At 35.4% G+C, this 18,331-nt stretch overlaps 2 protein-coding genes across 2 annotated transcripts; both read right to left on the bottom strand.

Annotated features, from left to right (window-relative positions):
• Positions 1-3,795: 3,795 nt before the first annotated feature.
• Positions 3,796-5,843, bottom strand: LOC110779251 (probable inorganic phosphate transporter 1-3). The gene has a single exon (XM_021983780.2). It carries the CDS (start codon positions 5,707-5,709, stop codon positions 4,111-4,113), a length of 1,599 nt encoding a protein of 532 aa, XP_021839472.1. The 5' UTR covers positions 5,710-5,843; the 3' UTR covers positions 3,796-4,110.
• A 2,745-nt stretch (positions 5,844-8,588) lies between these two features.
• LOC110802011 (probable inorganic phosphate transporter 1-3) lies at positions 8,589-10,508 on the bottom strand. The gene has a single exon (XM_022007438.2). It carries the CDS (start codon positions 10,434-10,436, stop codon positions 8,838-8,840), a length of 1,599 nt encoding a protein of 532 aa, XP_021863130.1. The 5' UTR covers positions 10,437-10,508; the 3' UTR covers positions 8,589-8,837.
• Between the last annotated feature and the right edge of the window lie 7,823 nt (positions 10,509-18,331).

Below are 18,331 nucleotides of genomic sequence, written 5' to 3'. Positions count from 1 at the left end.
CTATGTCAAAAAAAAAAAAAAAAAAAATAGCAACTGGTATCAACAATTGAGGTGAAATTGAATAATTTCTCGATGATTTTGTTGTTAAAGTTTTAGAATTCCAAATATTGTAGACTGTGTAGTTTTAATTAGGTTTTTGGATGGCAGGGGGAGAAGAGAGGAAGATGAGGTTTTTACTTTTTAGGTTTATGCGTTAATCTCATCAATGTTATGTTTTATTTTTTTTATTTTTTTCTGTTTAATCCCAGTAATTAACTATGGTTAAATTATTTAGTGGAAAAAGGGTCCAGACAATAACAAATTTAATAGTTTAAGTGTATCATTGGCAATATAATTAAAAGCAAGTGTACTATTGGTAAAAGCCAATAATAAAAGTGTACTAATGAGAATTTCCCTAAAATTTATGTAGTATAGGACATCACCCACACCTAAAAATTAGTTTTACATTTTATAACCCACTATATTTAGTTGATTGGCTTGGAGGTGCTAATGGTGCCATTGGTGGTTGTTGGGTGTTGTTGGTGGCGGTGTGGAAATGGTGTTTGGTAACGCTTGGTTGGGAAGCAATTGGTCAGGGTTCCAAGCCTTCAAAGAACAAAATCAAGCTTCAATTTTATTAATTCACGTGTGTTGACTTATTAAACTATCTCAAATTTTCGACCTCGTGCTCGGGCCTTGAACCTCAATCAATCACCTACACTCATCAAATAATAAAAGTCCTAGGGGAGAAATGGGACGCGTAATAAAAAAAAAAATATAATATATATAAATAATAAAAAGTAACTAAAATGATTTATGATAGAAATTTAATTACGAATATTTACTAAACTAATACAACTATAAAATTATTAACACAAAGAAAGTGAATAAATTATAAAATTAAAAATTAAAAATTAATGAAAATCACTAGTTACCCTAATTAAGCTAAAAAATATAAATAAAAATGTTAAAATAGAAGAAAATAAGGAGAATAGCCTAGAAAATAATCAAAAAATTAGTCTTGACATAAATGTCACTCATCCTTCTTCAAGTTGTTTAAGTTTAATTGAAGTTACTTTGCAATTTCAATTTATGTCGATCGTAACCCTAGTGAGTCATGACTTGACTTAAATTATACTAGTATTTTATGTACGCGATGCGTGCATGGATTTTAAAAATGCATGTAGGCCGACATTGAGAAATTAATATTTACTATCGTAAAATGGTTACCGGCCTCTTTTTTTTTCTTCTTTTGAAAGCATCTTAACCAATTTCTTAATACCAATTTCAAGACTTCGTAACTAATCAAATAGTTAAGAAAATGGTATGAAAGATCTATAGCAACAAAAGGCGTAAGTTGAAAACTTAAAAACCGAAACGATAGATTGAGATCCACCAAATTTGTTGAGACAATTATGCACGATTATAGTTTGAAAACTAACGCAAATGATGCATAGATTGAAAACTTAAAAAAAACGAAAAGATAATAATTCGGTAATTAACTAATATTCTCACCAATATTTTGTTAATAATTTAACGTAATTATAAGAGATTGATTATCAACTTAAAATCTTAAACACTCTCTTTTGCCTTTTATAATTAATGGAGTAGTAATTTAAACTTTGTAATTAGTAGGGGCATTAATTAATTAAATTGTGAATTAACTGAGGGTATTATTGTCTTTCCATAGGGGACACCAAAAGTGTGATTACGAAATTACCCTCACATCTTCCCTTATATAATTGAGATTCACTCTTATCGTTCATGGTGTGATGATCATGAATATTACTTTGTTCTATTAAACTCCAGCTTTTATTACCTTGTATTATTGTTGGTTGAATATTACTTTTTGTAGTTGTTCTTGGTGTACTTCCCCAATTACATATTCTAGGTTGAAGTTCTTACTCGAAATCGTAAAATCATGTTTTCATGTGTAGTTTACTTAGATCTATATGGTTTGAGTGTAGCTATGTGTGAGTAGTTAGTTTTGGCCAAGGGGTTGGGTGACCCCTAGTAGAATTATGGCATGAATGGTTTCTCTCTATTTGTGTGTGTTAGTTTGGTGTTGAGTTTGGCTTTGTTAGTTGTTGTGGGATTATGTCCTTGCTTGAGATGGGTGTGTGAGCATGTTAGGTAGCTTAAGTGAACTATTGCTTGCTAGATACCTTAGATTGATCGTAGATTGCATTGTATGTGGCCTAGGATTATGCCCTGCTTGTTTGTTGCCTTGTTCCAAACCCAAGGCAAAGTGCAATTCACGTGCTATAGTTGTTCTCCTAAATAGGCATTGAGCGCGGAGCCGCGCGTTGACACCGGAAACTCTCCCTATTGACACGGGAAAGCGCCCGCTCTTCTTGTTGACCCTAAGAGTGTAGCTATAGTGTGTGCTGAGCCTCATTTATATATACGTAGTTGTCACCATGACCCTGAGAACCTAGGTAGGAAATTAAAAACATAACGCTAGATTCTTGAACCAATCACCGTGACCATCGGGTGGGAATGGATTGTAGCAGTGTACAATGCTCCCTATACTTACTTTTAATCCACCAAATGACCATACTTGAGTAGAGTAGAGAGACCTTGACTTTCCATAGCTATACTAGGTGGAATCTCTCTTCGTCCTTAGTCTTATTCCTTTATATTGGTTTTACCCCTCGTTTGTACAATTAGTGACAAGTTGTGCAAACAAGTCAAGATTGATTGTTGTGACCAAGTAAAGTGTCTAGTGAGTGCATGTCCCTTGCTAGTGTAGAAAATGTTTGATCCCCAAGAGTTTAACCCCTCACTTAATTACCCCCGTGCTACTATACTTAGTGTAGTGCCAAAGGATTGAGTCAAGTGGAGAAAAATATTATCACTTGTGTGTGCCCCATTATTAAAGATAATGGGAGCGCATCATGTATCATGTAGGGTATTAACTTATAAGGAGTACACAGTATATTTTAAGAATAATCAAGGTATGAGCTCTAATAGTTTGTTTATCACGTCTTAAGTAATAAATTATGTGTAGGTATTACTCTTCATATAATCAAGGTTTCATTCCGTAAAACATTGGATTTACTACGTGTAACCTTTCAAGAATTTCGTAGATTAACAAAACCAATATATTTGCAAAATTTGATTTTAGTTTTAGGTTTTTTTTCCTTTCAGAAACGAAGACAGAAGCCCATTAATTAAATATCGACCATTTATTTTGGTATACGCGACAGAGTTGATCATGAACAATTGTGGAGTAAAAAAATCTAGAAGAGTATCTACATTTAGCATGTAGCCTAAATGAATAAAGAATTGTTTGTTTGTGACATTGTCACTATTGCAATAAATTATATGGTGTGGATTTTGTATTTTCTTAAATGTATAAATTCGTCTATTAATTACCTAACTCATGATCAATAATATTTTTTTCTCTTGGATGTAGTACTATGTACTACTAAAGTTTTTATAAAGTTTATAATAATTATCTCTATCAATTTTTGCAAAAACATTATGGGATGAATCTCATGAAGAGTACTCACATACAAAAGGCGAGTAACAATTTTATTTAAGCATAACGATTTATTAGAATCTCAAAAACATGATAGAACCGTCGATGTTATAAATCGAATATCGACAATCATCTGAATTATAAATCACCCATCATACATTCTTGTGATGGAATAAAGAAAACAATCATCCACAAAAAAAATTATAATAATTCCAAATACAACACGAAATAACTTCCACTAAAAAAATAAAAATAATATATAGTACAAAAAAGTATTAAAATTATCCGTGTATCGCACGAACGTCAAAACTATTATGCATATAAATAAGAAATTAAAATTACGAAAAATTTATATTTCATTATTACAAGTATTTTATTCACTATTTTAAAAAGTGAATATAGAAGGAAAGAGTACAAGATGTTCCAAAAATAGTAAATACATTTTAATAGACAGTACATGTTAGGCAATTTTTTATGTACAACCCATTGTGTCTTTAGTATGATACAACCAATACTATTTTTTTATCCAAGTGTTGTAATATTGTGAACATATGGACAAAAAAAGTTTTGGTTGTACCTTGCAAGATATATAACCGGTTGTACGGTAAACATTCTCGTACAAGTTACTTTAGTACGTAATTCATGAATCAAGCTGATTCCTTGCGCTCCTCCTCAACATCGTCCACCTCCACCTCACCAGCTAATTCTTCAAGAGACTTACCCATCGATTCGGGCACCATAAGAGTACAGAGCATACCAATGAAATTGATGACACCAAGCACAATAAGGGACTTACTCTTTCCAATACCCGCTGGATATCCGTGATCTCTCTTTGCTGGATTAGGATCCTGTGAGGCGTACACAAAGCCGAAAGCTCCTACGATAGCCCCCGCTTTTCCAGTTGCTGCGGATATACCATGGCAGGTAGACCTCAACCTAGCGGGGAAAACCTCAGCGGGCACCACGAAGGTTGTTGCATTAGGACCAAAGTTGGCAAAGAAGAAGGTGAGCCCGTACATTATAATGAACCCAATACGATTCTCCTTCTTACTCCAGTAATTGTAAGGGAAAGCAATGGCAAACATGAAAACGGTCATGAAAAAGAATCCCATCATTTGGATCCACCACCGTCCAATAACGTCTATGAACGCAACAGTGAACCAGTATCCTGGGACTGTTCCACAAAGAGCGATTAGGGTTTGAGCCCTTGCAACCATATACACCTCCCTGATAGCATTCATTTCTGCTGCTGGTGGGATCCAACCAACAGAGGTAAAAAGATCCTTTTGGAAAAGGTTTTGACTGTAAAATGCAATGTCGAGTAAGAACCACGTACTGGTGGTTCCAAGGAGGCGAACACCATATTGGCGAGCAAATTCTTTTGTGAATAGCCCAAACTGATTTTGTTCAGTTTTACCTATTTTGTCAACCATCTCCTCCTCGGCTTCTATTTCAGTTTTGAGGACCTTAGACATGTCTGCTGCAGCTTGCTTAGCATTTTTCGCCACAAGAGCGGTGTACCTAGCAGTCTCAGGCATTTGCATACGCCAGTAGTATGTTGTAGCAGCAGGGAAGGCTCCGAACATCAAGACAATACGCCAGATGTAGTCACATTCTGGTGGGAGTGAGGCAACCGCATTGACTTTGAAAGGTGGAGGCTTGAATTTCGCCTCAAATGCAGATGAAACTATAAGGGAAACAACCCCACCAGCCAAGATACCCATGCCTTGCATAGCAAATACAGCGGCGATGAAACTTCCACGAGTCTTCTTGTTAGCATACTCGGACATGATGGTGGCGGATAGAGGGTAATCTCCTCCAACACCAAATCCAAGCCAGAAACGGAAGAAGCAAAGGGTGGTCATGACACTCTTGGCGGTGTTCCCAAAGGATAGACCAGAGGCGATGGACATGGCAACCATCATAACCAAGGTGATACCATACACCTTCTTTCTTCCCATCTTGTCTCCAAGCCAACCGAAGAAGAGTTGGCCAGCTAAAGTACCACAAAGAGCAACTCCGCTTACAGCAGCAGCGACATTAATAGGCAATGCCCCAGGTTTACTCGATCCGGGTACATCATAGTAAATGCGACCAAGAAGTTTGGTCAACAAGGAGATGCAAAACAAATCGTATGCATCAGTGAAGAAACCCATACCAGCAATGATAATTGCTGTGAAATGGTACCATTGCGTTTTGGCCACATCAAGTGCTTTTAGCACTTCTAGTTGTTGTCCTTTCACCATAATTGGTGTCTCTTTTTTTTATTTTTCTTTTTCTTTTTTGTTCTTTTTCTTTTTTCCCTCTTGTTACTCACATGTATTCTTCCACTAACCAGTACCGAGAGGAGGAAGAAGTTGAAGTAAAAGAGATATTTTGATTTGTGAATAAAAGGGAGGGAAGAAAGACGTATTTAAATGGAAATCATGTTTAGTTGTTTACAATTTGTTCTGGAATCTTCTCCGTAATCTAATGGGCATATACTTTTTCACAATAAGTCAAATAATATTTTATGGGGTTTACGTGCATGTTTGTATGAATGAATATTTCCACAACTGGAAAGTCTCGTGGTTTTACAGTACATAACATACAACTTGCATGTCCAGCCTTACGTACAGCGGTACCTGTTTGATGGTTTCAATTATGGCATCTTTTGTTAAACTATTAGTAATTAAACATCTTAATCAATAAGTAAACTACCAGGGCATCAGATAAAATGGACCTACGTCATACTCACTGGAAGGGCTACGTCATACTCCAACTTAAAGTTAATTATATTGTATGGCCATAAAATGAGTAGTCCAACTCCCCTTAACCTTATAGAGTAAAATGAATTCATCTCTCTTTCCTTGTCAATAAGTGAAACTCACATCTCATGTTTCATAACGATTAGTGCCACTACGCTATAATTTTAATACTTAGGCTAACTCACATGTAGGTAATTAAGGGTCCCTTTGTAAATTTATCAAGTGGAATGTTCACGACTGATATTTCATGATGGAAATAGAGCTTCAATCACTCTTGTTTGTTCTTTATTCTCTTCCAATAATTAGTTTGGATCCACATTTCTTGAAATATCTTTAGATATGTATATATTTGGTTTCAAAGAAGCTTTTCGATAAGTTGTTTCGAATACATGTTAAGGGCGCAAACGTACAACTTTCTTTGTGTTCGGTAAATTAAGTACTCCCTCCGACTCGATCCTTATCGACTTATTTACCGTAAACTCTTGTATCTAGTTAAATGTGGAAAAGGAGTAGTGTAATTGGTGTAAGAAAAATGAATAATGTAATGGAGATGTAGTAAAAAGATGGGTATATTTACGGAAAAAAATAAATAAAGTAAGAAATAGTGAATGGAAATGTGTAAATATTGGTGAAAAAATAGTAAAGTAGTAAATTTGTAGGCAAAAATAGAACAAATTGAAAGTGAGTAGAACAATAAAAGTTGAGGTAATATATCATTCACACTAATACTTTTCAGTTTTCACAATTAATGCAACTACATACATCTCTAAAAGATTGTCACATATTACCATTAATGGATGTCCCTATTTGTTTGTGTCAATCTTATTTGGTTTGTGGACTCCATATATCTCTCCTCTCACACTATTATTTCATTTAACTACTCCGTAAAAGATAAATGTACCTACCCATTTGGCATTTGCTTTTGAGTGTATCCAATTCTTAATAAAGTGGTTCATTACAATCCAAAATGTAAATATTTATACAAAAGCTAAGGCGGAGGGGAAACACCCTAGTTAGTAGTTCATTCAACTAGTATCTCAATGCGAGAGGAAATGAGATCCATGATCTCTATATCTACTAGATCTAAATGCACGTGATTCTCGATTAAAGTTTCTAAATGATGTACAATAATTCATAATATATCTACTACTACCTCCTAAAGATCTTTATGGTTATTATTTGCATAAATATTAAGACAAAAATGGAAAAGTTGGTTTAATATAATAAAACATGGACAAAGAAAGATAAATGTGTAGATGGTGGGTGAGTAGAAGAAAAAAAAATGAATAAAATAAGAGAAAGTGGGTGCACAACAAGAAATTGATTAATTTCCGACCGCCAAAAGTAGTTGGTAAAACGCGAAAAACGGTTGGTAAAAGTTTTACCAACCGCCAACGGTCTCAAAATGGCGGTCAGTATTCACCTGGACGGTAATTAAGAAAACTCCGACTGGAAGGCGGTCGCTAAAATTTACTGACAAAACTAGCGACCACCTTGGCAGTCATTAATTTAGCGACCGCAAAGGCAGTCACTAATTTAGCGACTGCTAAGGGCGTCACTAAATTAGCGACTGCCATGGCGGTCACTAAATTAGTGACTACACTTGTGACCTGTATTTAAGCGTTTAATTAGGCTATAATTTGTCTGTATTTATACGAAATTATATAAATCATGTAATATCGTATGAAGCCTGTCAATGTTATAATATTAAACCTGTTCAAAGTCATACAACAAGATTCATAATACACCTGATTTTGTTTAAACATGTTACTACATTCATAATATATAGGACTCAAAAGAAAAGTTGCAACTAGGTATACAAGAATACTAACTACCTAACACAAAGTGTAAAAAGGGTAAGAAGGATAAAGTAGTAAATTTTAAGTCCAAAAATGAAATAAAACAAAGTGTAAAAAAATTATTAAACAAATTAAAACGAAAAATGTAAAGATCAATTTGAAACGGAGGTAGTAATTCAGAAAATGACTTGAACAATCACTAGCTAAAAAAAACGCCATTGGCATGCAACTTATCTAATGAGTATTTTAGACGCTACAAAAATCTATCTAATGAGTAGCTTAAACGCTACAAAAAATCTTTGGTCAACATGGGTCAAGAGTTTAATGACTTAGTAGTAACATTTTCGGACTACTAATGCTGTTAAAAAGCTAGAAAATGTTCAAGAACTTAATCACAGTGTGCACTGTGTTTGCGCGTTGTGATTAATTTTCTTTTATTTCATATTTTGTTCGACTATATCAATATGATCCAATCTGATTTGATTTCGGACTGATGAACAAACCTTGAAGCTAGGGCCTGTAAGAGGGTACTAATTTATGAAAAGATGAGCTAACGAACCTCAACGTTCATAATGGTCATAAATAATAATTTCATTGCTTCATCAGCTACATTTAGTAGCAAATCCAATAAATAATTCAATTCGAAACACAACAAAAATTAAATGCGAAAACTATTTGAACCCAAATCAACATTGGCGATCAATACAAACAACATAACCCATTGATAATGCAAATTAAATAAATATATGGTGACAAAAACCAAATAATCAATAGAAGTGTTGAATAACGCAATAGGCAAGAGCACCAAGTTAGTCAATGTAGTACTAATCAAGCAGATTCCTTGCGCTCCTCCTCAACATCGTCCACCTCGACCTCACCAGCTAATTCTTCAAGAGACTTACCCATTGATTCTGGCACCATCAATGTGCAGAGCATACCAATAAAGTTGATGACACCAAGAACGATAAGGGACTTACTCTTTCCAATACCTGCTGGATAACCATGATCTCTCTTTGCCGGATTAGGATCTTGTGAGGCGTACACAAATCCAAAGGCTCCAATTATAGCCCCAGCTTTTCCAGTTGCTGCAGATATACCATGGCAAGTAGACCTCAACCTAGCCGGGAAGACCTCAGCCGGCACCACGAAGGTGGTGGCATTTGGACCAAAGTTGGCAAAGAAGAAGGTGAGCCCGTACATTATAATAAACCCAATACGATTCTCCTTCTTACTCCAGTAATTGTAGGGGAAAGCAATGGCAAACATGAAAACGGTCATGAAAAAGAATCCCATCATTTGGATCCACCACCTTCCAATAACATCTATGAAAGCAACAGTGAACCAATATCCCGGGACTGTTCCACAAAGAGCAATCAGGGTTTGAGCTCTTGCAACCATATACACCTCCCTGATAGCATTCATTTCTGCTGCTGGTGGAATCCAACCAACAGAGGTAAACAGATCCTTTTGGAAAAGGTTTTGACTGTAAAATGCAATGTCGAGTAAGAACCAAGTACTGGTGGTTCCTAGGAGGCGAACACCATATTGGCGAGCAAATTGTTTTGTGAATAGCCCAAATTGGTTTTGTTGAGTTTTACCTATTTTGTCAACCATCTCCTCCTCAGCTTCTATTTCAGTCTTAAGGACTTTAGACATGTCTGCAGCAGCCTGCTTCGCATTTTTGGCCACGAGGGCGGTGTACCTAGCAGTCTCAGGCATCTGCATACGCCAGTAGTATGTTGTAGCAGCAGGGAATGCTCCAAACATAAGGACAATACGCCAGATATAGTCACTTTCTGGTGGGAGGGAGGCAACAGCATTGACTTTGTAAGGGGGAGGCTTGAATTTAGCCTCAAACGCGGATGCAACTATTAGGGAAACAACCCCACCAGCCAAGATACCCATGCCTTGCATAGCAAAGACAGCGGCAATGAAGCTTCCACGAGTCTTCTTGTTAGCATACTCGGACATGATGGTGGCGGATAGAGGGTAATCTCCTCCAACACCAAAACCAAGCCAGAAGCGGAAGAAGCAAAGGGTGGTCATGACACTCTTGGCAGTACTCCCAAAGGAGAGTCCAGAGGCAATAGACATGCAAACCATCATAACCAAGGTGATACCGTACACCTTTTTCCTCCCCATCTTGTCTCCGAGCCAACCGAAGAAGAGTTGGCCTGCTAGAGTACCGCAAAGGGCTACTCCACTCACAGCAGCAGCGACATTAATAGGTAATGCCCCTGGCTTAGCCGATCCAGGAACATTGTAGTAAATGCGACCAAGAAGCTTGGTCAACAAGGAGATGCAAAACAAATCGTATGCATCAGTGAAGAAACCCATACCAGCAATAATAATTGCTGTGAAATGGTACCATTGCGTTTTCGCCACATCAAGTGCTTTTAGCACTTCAAGTTGTTGTCCTTGAACCATAATCGGTGTCTCCTTTTTTTTTCTTTTTTTTTTTGTTCCTTTCGGTTTTTTTTTCTCTTCTAACTCACATGTATTCTTCCACTGAGAAGAGGAAGAAGCTGAAGTTAGAAGAGAGAGTTTGATTTATGAAGGATATGGAGGGAAGAAACACAAGTATTTAAATGGAAATAATGTTTACACATTCTCCCCTGATTTCCTCCGTAATCTAATGAGTATATACTCTCTCACAATATGTCAAATATTTTTAAATGGAGATTCCATATAATGCCATGTTTTTATGAAAGAATGTTTCCTATATTACTGGAAGTTTACAGGACATTTGAACGATACACAATTGTACTTCAATGTTTGAAGAAATCAAGTACGGTATCTTTCATCAAAGAAAGTACGTGCTATAAGTATAACCAGTTTGTAGGCTTATGTGAAATATAAACATGTTGCACCCAAAAACACACAAATGCATAGGTAAAAGAATATGCGATATACTAATGTATTCTTTAGTTACTAAAACTATAAATAGTACTCATATTCTTATAACATAATGTCATAATGTATTTAAATTCTCTTGGTGCACCATGCACATAAACTGTGTACTCTTGTAGTCTTGTCGAGCGATTTCCTTCAATATTGCATAAATATCCAATAATTCCCTAAATACGTTACTTTCTAAGTTACTTCTCACCATACCGTCCACGTAAGCAAGGGAGAGAAGTAAATTTTTTTTTTTCCGGTTCAGCATTGAATCGCCATATGAGATAGCGGTTTCGTTTTAAAGCAAACCGCCATCTCAGATGGCGGTTCAATGTTATAAACCGCTATATGAGATAGCGGTTTGCTTCAAAACAAAACCGCTATCTCAGATGGCGGTTTGCTTTGTAAATTATTTTTAACATGAATTACAGTTTAAATAGAAATATAAATTAGAAGTAACCTCTTGTGACATCAATTGTGTCTGTAGCTCAGTGGTGGATAGAGTGAGTTTCTAAGTAAAAGGTCGTGGGTTCGATCCCTACCTAGCACGCTTATTTCTTTTTTACCATTTCTTAATATTAATTATAAACATTACCAAATTTAACTTATCAACATCAGTGTCTGTAGCTCAATGGATAGAGCGTCTATTGCCTAAGCAAAAGGTCCTAGGTTTGACCCCTACTTGACGCGCTTAATTTTTTTTTTACCATTTATAAATAGTGATTATAAACCGTTATCTCAGATAGCGGTTTACTTAAGTCAACCGCTACCTGAGATAGCGGTTTAGTGCCGCTTCGTTAAAAAAAAAAGACCGGTTTTAATGCCGACGTGGACGGTATGGTGAGAATTAAGTTAAAAAGTGGCGCATTTTGGGAATTTGATCGACGTTCTTTAAACAATATTGAAGGACATCGCTCAGTCTTATCTACCATCTCAATTATGACAATCTCAATATAAATTTCTCATCCATTTGATACCAAAAATCACAGTTCGATATACCTATAACAAAAGGAGGACAGTACTCGAGTAAAAAGATTTTCAACTATTGATGTTTTAAAGGACAATATTGTATGGATATTTTGGAATCGGCATGAATGTCCTTTTTGGCTGCTCTATGCATGCGCTGATGGCTTACTGGCTTAGCTTAGTCTAGTTGGGGACTTGGGGGGCTAATTACTACTCCCTTCGTCCCTTAATACTCGATCTGTTTTGAGCGGACACGCTTGCCAATGTATATCTTTGACCACCAATTTCTTTAACTACATATTGTAAAAACTTATAAAAATATTATATTTTGAAAATATATATTAAGATGAAGCCAACAATATATTGTATACTAACATTTATTTTCATATACTAGAAATGAAATAGGATCAAAGTGAATTATGTGAATAGTGCAAAAAATCAAAACAGGTCGAGTACTAAGGTACGGAGGGAGTATACTACAGTACAATAGTTCTACTCTTGGTTTCTTTTTCCGTTTTTCTAAGTTCTACTGAATTTGTTTTAAGTAATTTTTCATAATCTCATACGTAGTACGAAGTATCTCATTTTGTGGAACTCTATCATACTCTAGGCGATCTCTATCTCTCTCTTCCTAATAGTAATTGATAATGCATATAATCTCCTTGTTTTTTGTTGGAAATGTTCACTACAAGAAAACGTTCATTTTACGACTGATTTTTCCGACCACAGGAAAAGTACTCGGTAAAATTTGGTTTTACCAACTAAATAAAAGATGCTCGTTAAATTTAATAATTACCAACTAATACTTTGTGGTCGGTAAGTTACGACTACTTTACAGGTAAACTACGACTATCTAATAGTCGTGAAATAAGTAGACCAAAACAAAATTTTGAAAAAATTTACCGATCACTTTTACCGACCAAATTATTTTAGCGACCACCTATTTAGTCGGTAAATTCTGACTACATTGTTGGTGGTTGTTGATATCAAATTTTACGACTACATTTTAGTTGGTAAAAAAAAATTGTAATTGTGGTCGTTAATGTTTAGTCGCAGAATCACGTTTCCGACCAAAATTTTGGTCGTTAATTGTTTTAAAATGAAACAACTTCCTCTTCAATATGGTCGGTTTATTTGAATCACGTTAATGTCAATAGATTTTAGAAAAATCGAGGAAGTAGAACACAGAAAAATGGAGGTTAGTACAACTCATAACTACGTAGTACGTAGTTAAGGACCTTCAACGTTAAAACTATTGTTCATTAAAAAATCTACCGTAGTCGACGGTTACTGTCGACTATACTAAATATAAAAAATCTTAGTTGTCCATTTTTAACTTGGTTAATCCAAGTCACTTAAGTTAATCAATCAATCAATCAATCAATCAATACCTAGTATTTAAAAACTCAAACCACTCATGACATGGTGACATTTGGCATCTCCTCCCTTTATTCCTCTTTTTATTTTTAAAATCCACTTATGGCCAAGGCATCTCCTTATGACACGTGGCATCTCCTTTCCTTTTTTATATAAAAAAAATAAAATTTTCTGAGGCTATAAAGATTTATGGAAAATGTTTCACCTTCATTATCTCTCTAACTTCCTTCAAGCTTCAAAATCAATGACATAGTTAATTCATAAGGTTTCATTCATATTCATTCATTCCTTCATTGAAAAGTTTTTAAGTGATTTTAAAATCATTAATTAATTAACTAATCAATTTATAAATGGATGAATTTGAAAAGGTTAATTCATAAGGTTTCATTCTATTCATTCATTCCTTCATTGAAAGCTTTTTAGTGATTTTAAAATTATTAATTAATTAACTAATCAATTTATAAATGCATGAATTTTAAAAGGTAAGAGTTTATGGATGTAATTAGTTTTTATACCCACAACCAATTTTCTTCTTCTTCCCATTGTAGTTAACCAAGTGATTTTAAAAGGTAAGAGTTTATGGATGGAATGGAAAGGTCTATCATAAATTTATTGTTTAAAATGCATCTTGAAAAGTTACGTAATTAATTGTGATTTATTAGGATGAAATTTCAGCGTAAAGAAGGAAAAATGTTGGAAAACTTCTTGTTGTTTACGGAGTAATTTCTACGATTGGAAGAGTGAGGGTTGAAGAATATGCCTAATGGTAAATCCGTCAAAATAAGAAATAGGAATTTTTTGAAGAAGGATTGTAGGGGCATGAGGATCATTACATTGTTCTAAAGAAGCATATCTTGCTTTTAAAAGGTTTATGATATAGAACAAATAGTCTCAACTCGATCACATGCAGGTAGAGGTGTGCAAAGATCGGCTGTTGAAAACCTCGGCCAGACAGGACCGACCTCAGACCATGGATAACCGGTTAGATATCCGAGTACAAGGATATTATTTTTAGATATCCGGTCTGATCCGGTCCAAACCCTTTGAAAATCGGTTTACACTTGACCGATTTTTTCTTAAAAAATATGAATATAAGCCACCTAAAAAGTTAATTTTCTACTTTAATATGTTGGAAAGATTACTATATTATAGAACTTTAATTTTATCTTTAAAAAAAGTTGTTGAATAATAATTTTCTATATTTATTTTATCTTTCTTTATCATATATTGTTGAGAAAATTCAAAGTAAGTATTGAATTTTTTATACAACCAGGTCCTAATCGACCTGGTATGGGTTTAGGATTAGTTTTTCAGATTGCTTGGGGTTCGGTCCGATCTCTTGGTCTTGAATTTTTAAATTTTTAATCTTTGGTCAATTCCGGTCCATGTTTTAGACCGGCTTTTCCGACTCGATCTCTGGTCATGAATTTTCAAAATTCAATCTTCTATATGATCTTAATTATCTGGTTCGGTCCGAGTTTGGGCCAGTGGACACTTCTGCGTGTGGGTTTTCATAGCATGCACAAATCACAATCCACAAAAGACGAATTCATTCAATATTGTGATAGTAAATTGCAAGGACAAAACTGGTCGTTTATAGAATTAATGTAAATTAATTTTATGGTAATTAGTTTGTAATTACTATATTAGACTTAGCTAAACGCTAATATGGTTTTTTACATATTCTCATAAAATCAATGAGAAAGCACGACAATCTCACATGGAATCACGAGTTTAGGTTTTTTTCCAACCTTAGCAGTCGCCATCATCTCCTTTCCTCTCTTCCCTCTATCTTCTCTTCCATGGGATGATGTCACCAAGCTTCATCCCGCAACCATTGTTGCAACTATGAAGACCTGCATCCCAATTATTCTTGATTATGAGGGTACATAGAACTTGGTCGACGTTGTTCCAACTCCATTGCCAAGCCAATCAGGTTATTGAACATATCATTCCTCCTTCCACTTTGTCTCCTACTAAGACAACTTCTAACGAATAGAAAGCTGCGCCAAACCTCTTTGGCAGCGGCTCGACGACATCTTTCGACAATGGATATATGGTACCATCTTTAATGACCTTCTCAACACTATTATTCATCCGTTTGTTTCAGAGTAACAAGTATACTAGGGCTTTACACCTAGACACCTAATTCACCAATATCAATTATAGCAGTTTTTGGGTGTGAAGGTATATTATACCCGCATTAAGATGCTTGTTGAAAACCTTCACAACGTCGATGCTACGGTGTCGGCAAACAGAATGGTGCTTCGCCTCCTCTAGTGACTCACGAATGAATATAAATCCTTCTGTTTGACGGTGCAACGTTGTGTTCTATTTCCCCTCCTTGAAGAAATATGCACTATGCTTGAGTTCGAAGAACACTCCCTCTACAATAGATCTCTCACCACAGTTCTGACTATGCTCGTTTTCATTCTACGTACTACTGACAATTCTGCTAGTCATGGACAACCCAATGCTGCACACTAATTCCACAGGAACAATTCAAATAATTCGAATAATAAGGGAAAGAAAAATAACTTTGGCCACAACGGGCACAACCACCGCAACAACCCTGTAGTGGAAATGAAGGCGGTGGCAATGGAGGTCGTAACCAACAGCTTCAACAGACTGACCAACAAGAGTACATTGGTGCGCCATCATAGTGTCAGTTTCCTCTATGGGAAACGCAATGGAGTCCACAACCTTGGGCTACTCCTCCTTGCCCGTACATTCTTCCGGCTGGAAATATTGCCCTCCTCCCCCACGACATCTGCACCATCATGCTGGTGTTTTAGGTGCACGTCCTCAACACTCTTACTTCACAAGTGCTTCTCCGTCTACTGGTTATGCATCAACGGATACCCATCAAGCCGTGCATACTATGTCATTTCACCAACCAGTTGAGAATCGGTACATATATAGACACCGTTGAAACATCTCATATGACATCCTCTTGGGCTACTTTCTCGTACTATTTTCAATTGAGCAAAAATAATAATGCGATTATTGTTGGAAATGTTAGCATGATTCCAGTTAATGGTTATGGTAGTACTTTCCTTACCCAAACAAACCCTGCATTAACCCTAACTAATGTACTCCATGCACTCAAACTCGAACATCAAAAACCTTATTTATGTCCGTAAGTTTTCTACTGACAATATGGTTTCTGTTGAATTTGATCCTTTTAGGTTTTCCGTGAAGGACTTGCGAACGGGGAACAACCTCATGAGATGTGAGAGAACGGGGGATCTTTATCCTTTCAACACCATTTTCCGGCCACAATCATTATCTACACTTTATTCCGCCTTTACTGCAGTTTCTCCAGATGTTTGGCATTTTCGGTTGGGTCACTGGGACATGTAATTCTTAGAAATATTGTACTAATAATTTTATCAAATGTAATAAGGCTATGAAAAATTCTTGTCATTCTTGTCCTTTGGGTAAATTAGTTAAAATGCCTTTTTACGACTCTCTATCATTTACTACGTACAATGCCATTTGATATTGTCCACGGTGATTTGTGGACATATATCTCCCGTTATTAGTACATCCATCCATCGAAATTATGTTCTTTCCCTAGATAACTATAGCAATTTCTTGTGGACTTTTTAATTGCTAGAAAATCTCAGGTTTTCAAACTTTTCCCATCCATTTGCATTCAACATATATCAAAACTCAATTTGAAAAAGAAGAATTTTTCAATGGCCATGAATGTGATAATGGTCCGTTCCATATTTTTGATGAACAACATGGCATGATTTTCCGCTTTTCTTGTCCTTATACATCTCCTCAAAATGAAAAAATCGAACAAAAAATTAAATCGATTAATATTATTGTTCGTACTTTACTTTGCCATGCCTCTCCTCCCCCCCCCCCCCCCCCCCCCCCCCACATTTTGGCATCATGCTTTAGAAATGGTACATACCTTCTCCCAGTATCCTCCCCTCTAATGTCCTTGATTACAAATCTCCGACTCAAATCCTTTATCAAAAGGACACTACTTACTCACATCTTCGAGTTTTTGGTTGCTTATAAAATACGAAGTACCCTAAATGAATGGGGGATATCTTATAGAAAATGCAGGTCGACTAGATATTTTGTTAGAAACATCTCATATTCTTAGATGATGTCCTTTTTCAATTCAGCTCGTTTAATAAATACGGAGTAAGATTCTATCCATTTATTATCAACCCAAATACAAACCTGGCCCAACTTGACAACTAACTAGCCCTACTATTTATACACCAAAAATTGCATAATTCCATCATCAGACAAATAAGAAAGTAAAAGAAACAGGAATGTTAATGGGTTGAACATATTCTATTGGCTGCATGTATCTAATGTAACTAAATCAGCAATAAATAAATAAATACTCTTTCTAATTTTTTTTCTTTACGTTTTCCTTTTTTGGTGTTTTAAAATATTCTTTACATTTTCTTTTATATTACTCCCTCCGTTTCTTTTTGTTTGTTACGTATTCCTTTTAGGGTGTTTCACAATGTTTGTTACGTAGGAGAATCTTTCCTTTTATAAACTTATTATACTATCATTTTTTGTGCCAACTTTTAATTTTAATTGGTCCAATTTTTTCAACTCATTAAATTTCTTTACAATTTCCCAAGTATGTTAAGTTAGCAATCTTTTGTGTTTTTCCTTTATTGGTTCATTTTGATAAATAAAACAATCTTATTGGTTGTTGTAGTGATTAGTGGATTGACGTTTTACTTGGGTTTATTTTTTTAATAAAAAAGAGAAAGAATCTTTATTATACGTTAATAAACGTGCAAAAGTCCAAACGTAACAAACAAAAAGAAACGGATAGAGTATCACATAAATGCTTTAGTATTCTATCAAAATTTGTGTCAAATGATTTTTTTTTTTTTTTTTTGCTAAGCAAGTGAGTGATAATATTAATGAGCAACAAGATTACAACTTAGGCTAACTCCAAGTAATAAGAACCAACTAGGTTGGACCCTATCTACAAGAAGTCAACAGAAAACAAGCTATACAAGGCTGCCACAACTACAACTATACTCACAAAGACGTAAACCAAGTACTATCCTTTCTACTGATACTCTTAG

This window comes from Spinacia oleracea, chromosome 3, assembly GCF_020520425.1.
Source record: "Spinacia oleracea cultivar Varoflay chromosome 3, BTI_SOV_V1, whole genome shotgun sequence".
Classification (NCBI taxonomy): Eukaryota; Viridiplantae; Streptophyta; class Magnoliopsida; order Caryophyllales; family Amaranthaceae; genus Spinacia; species Spinacia oleracea.
This window is presented reverse-complemented; position numbering and strand designations above follow the sequence as displayed.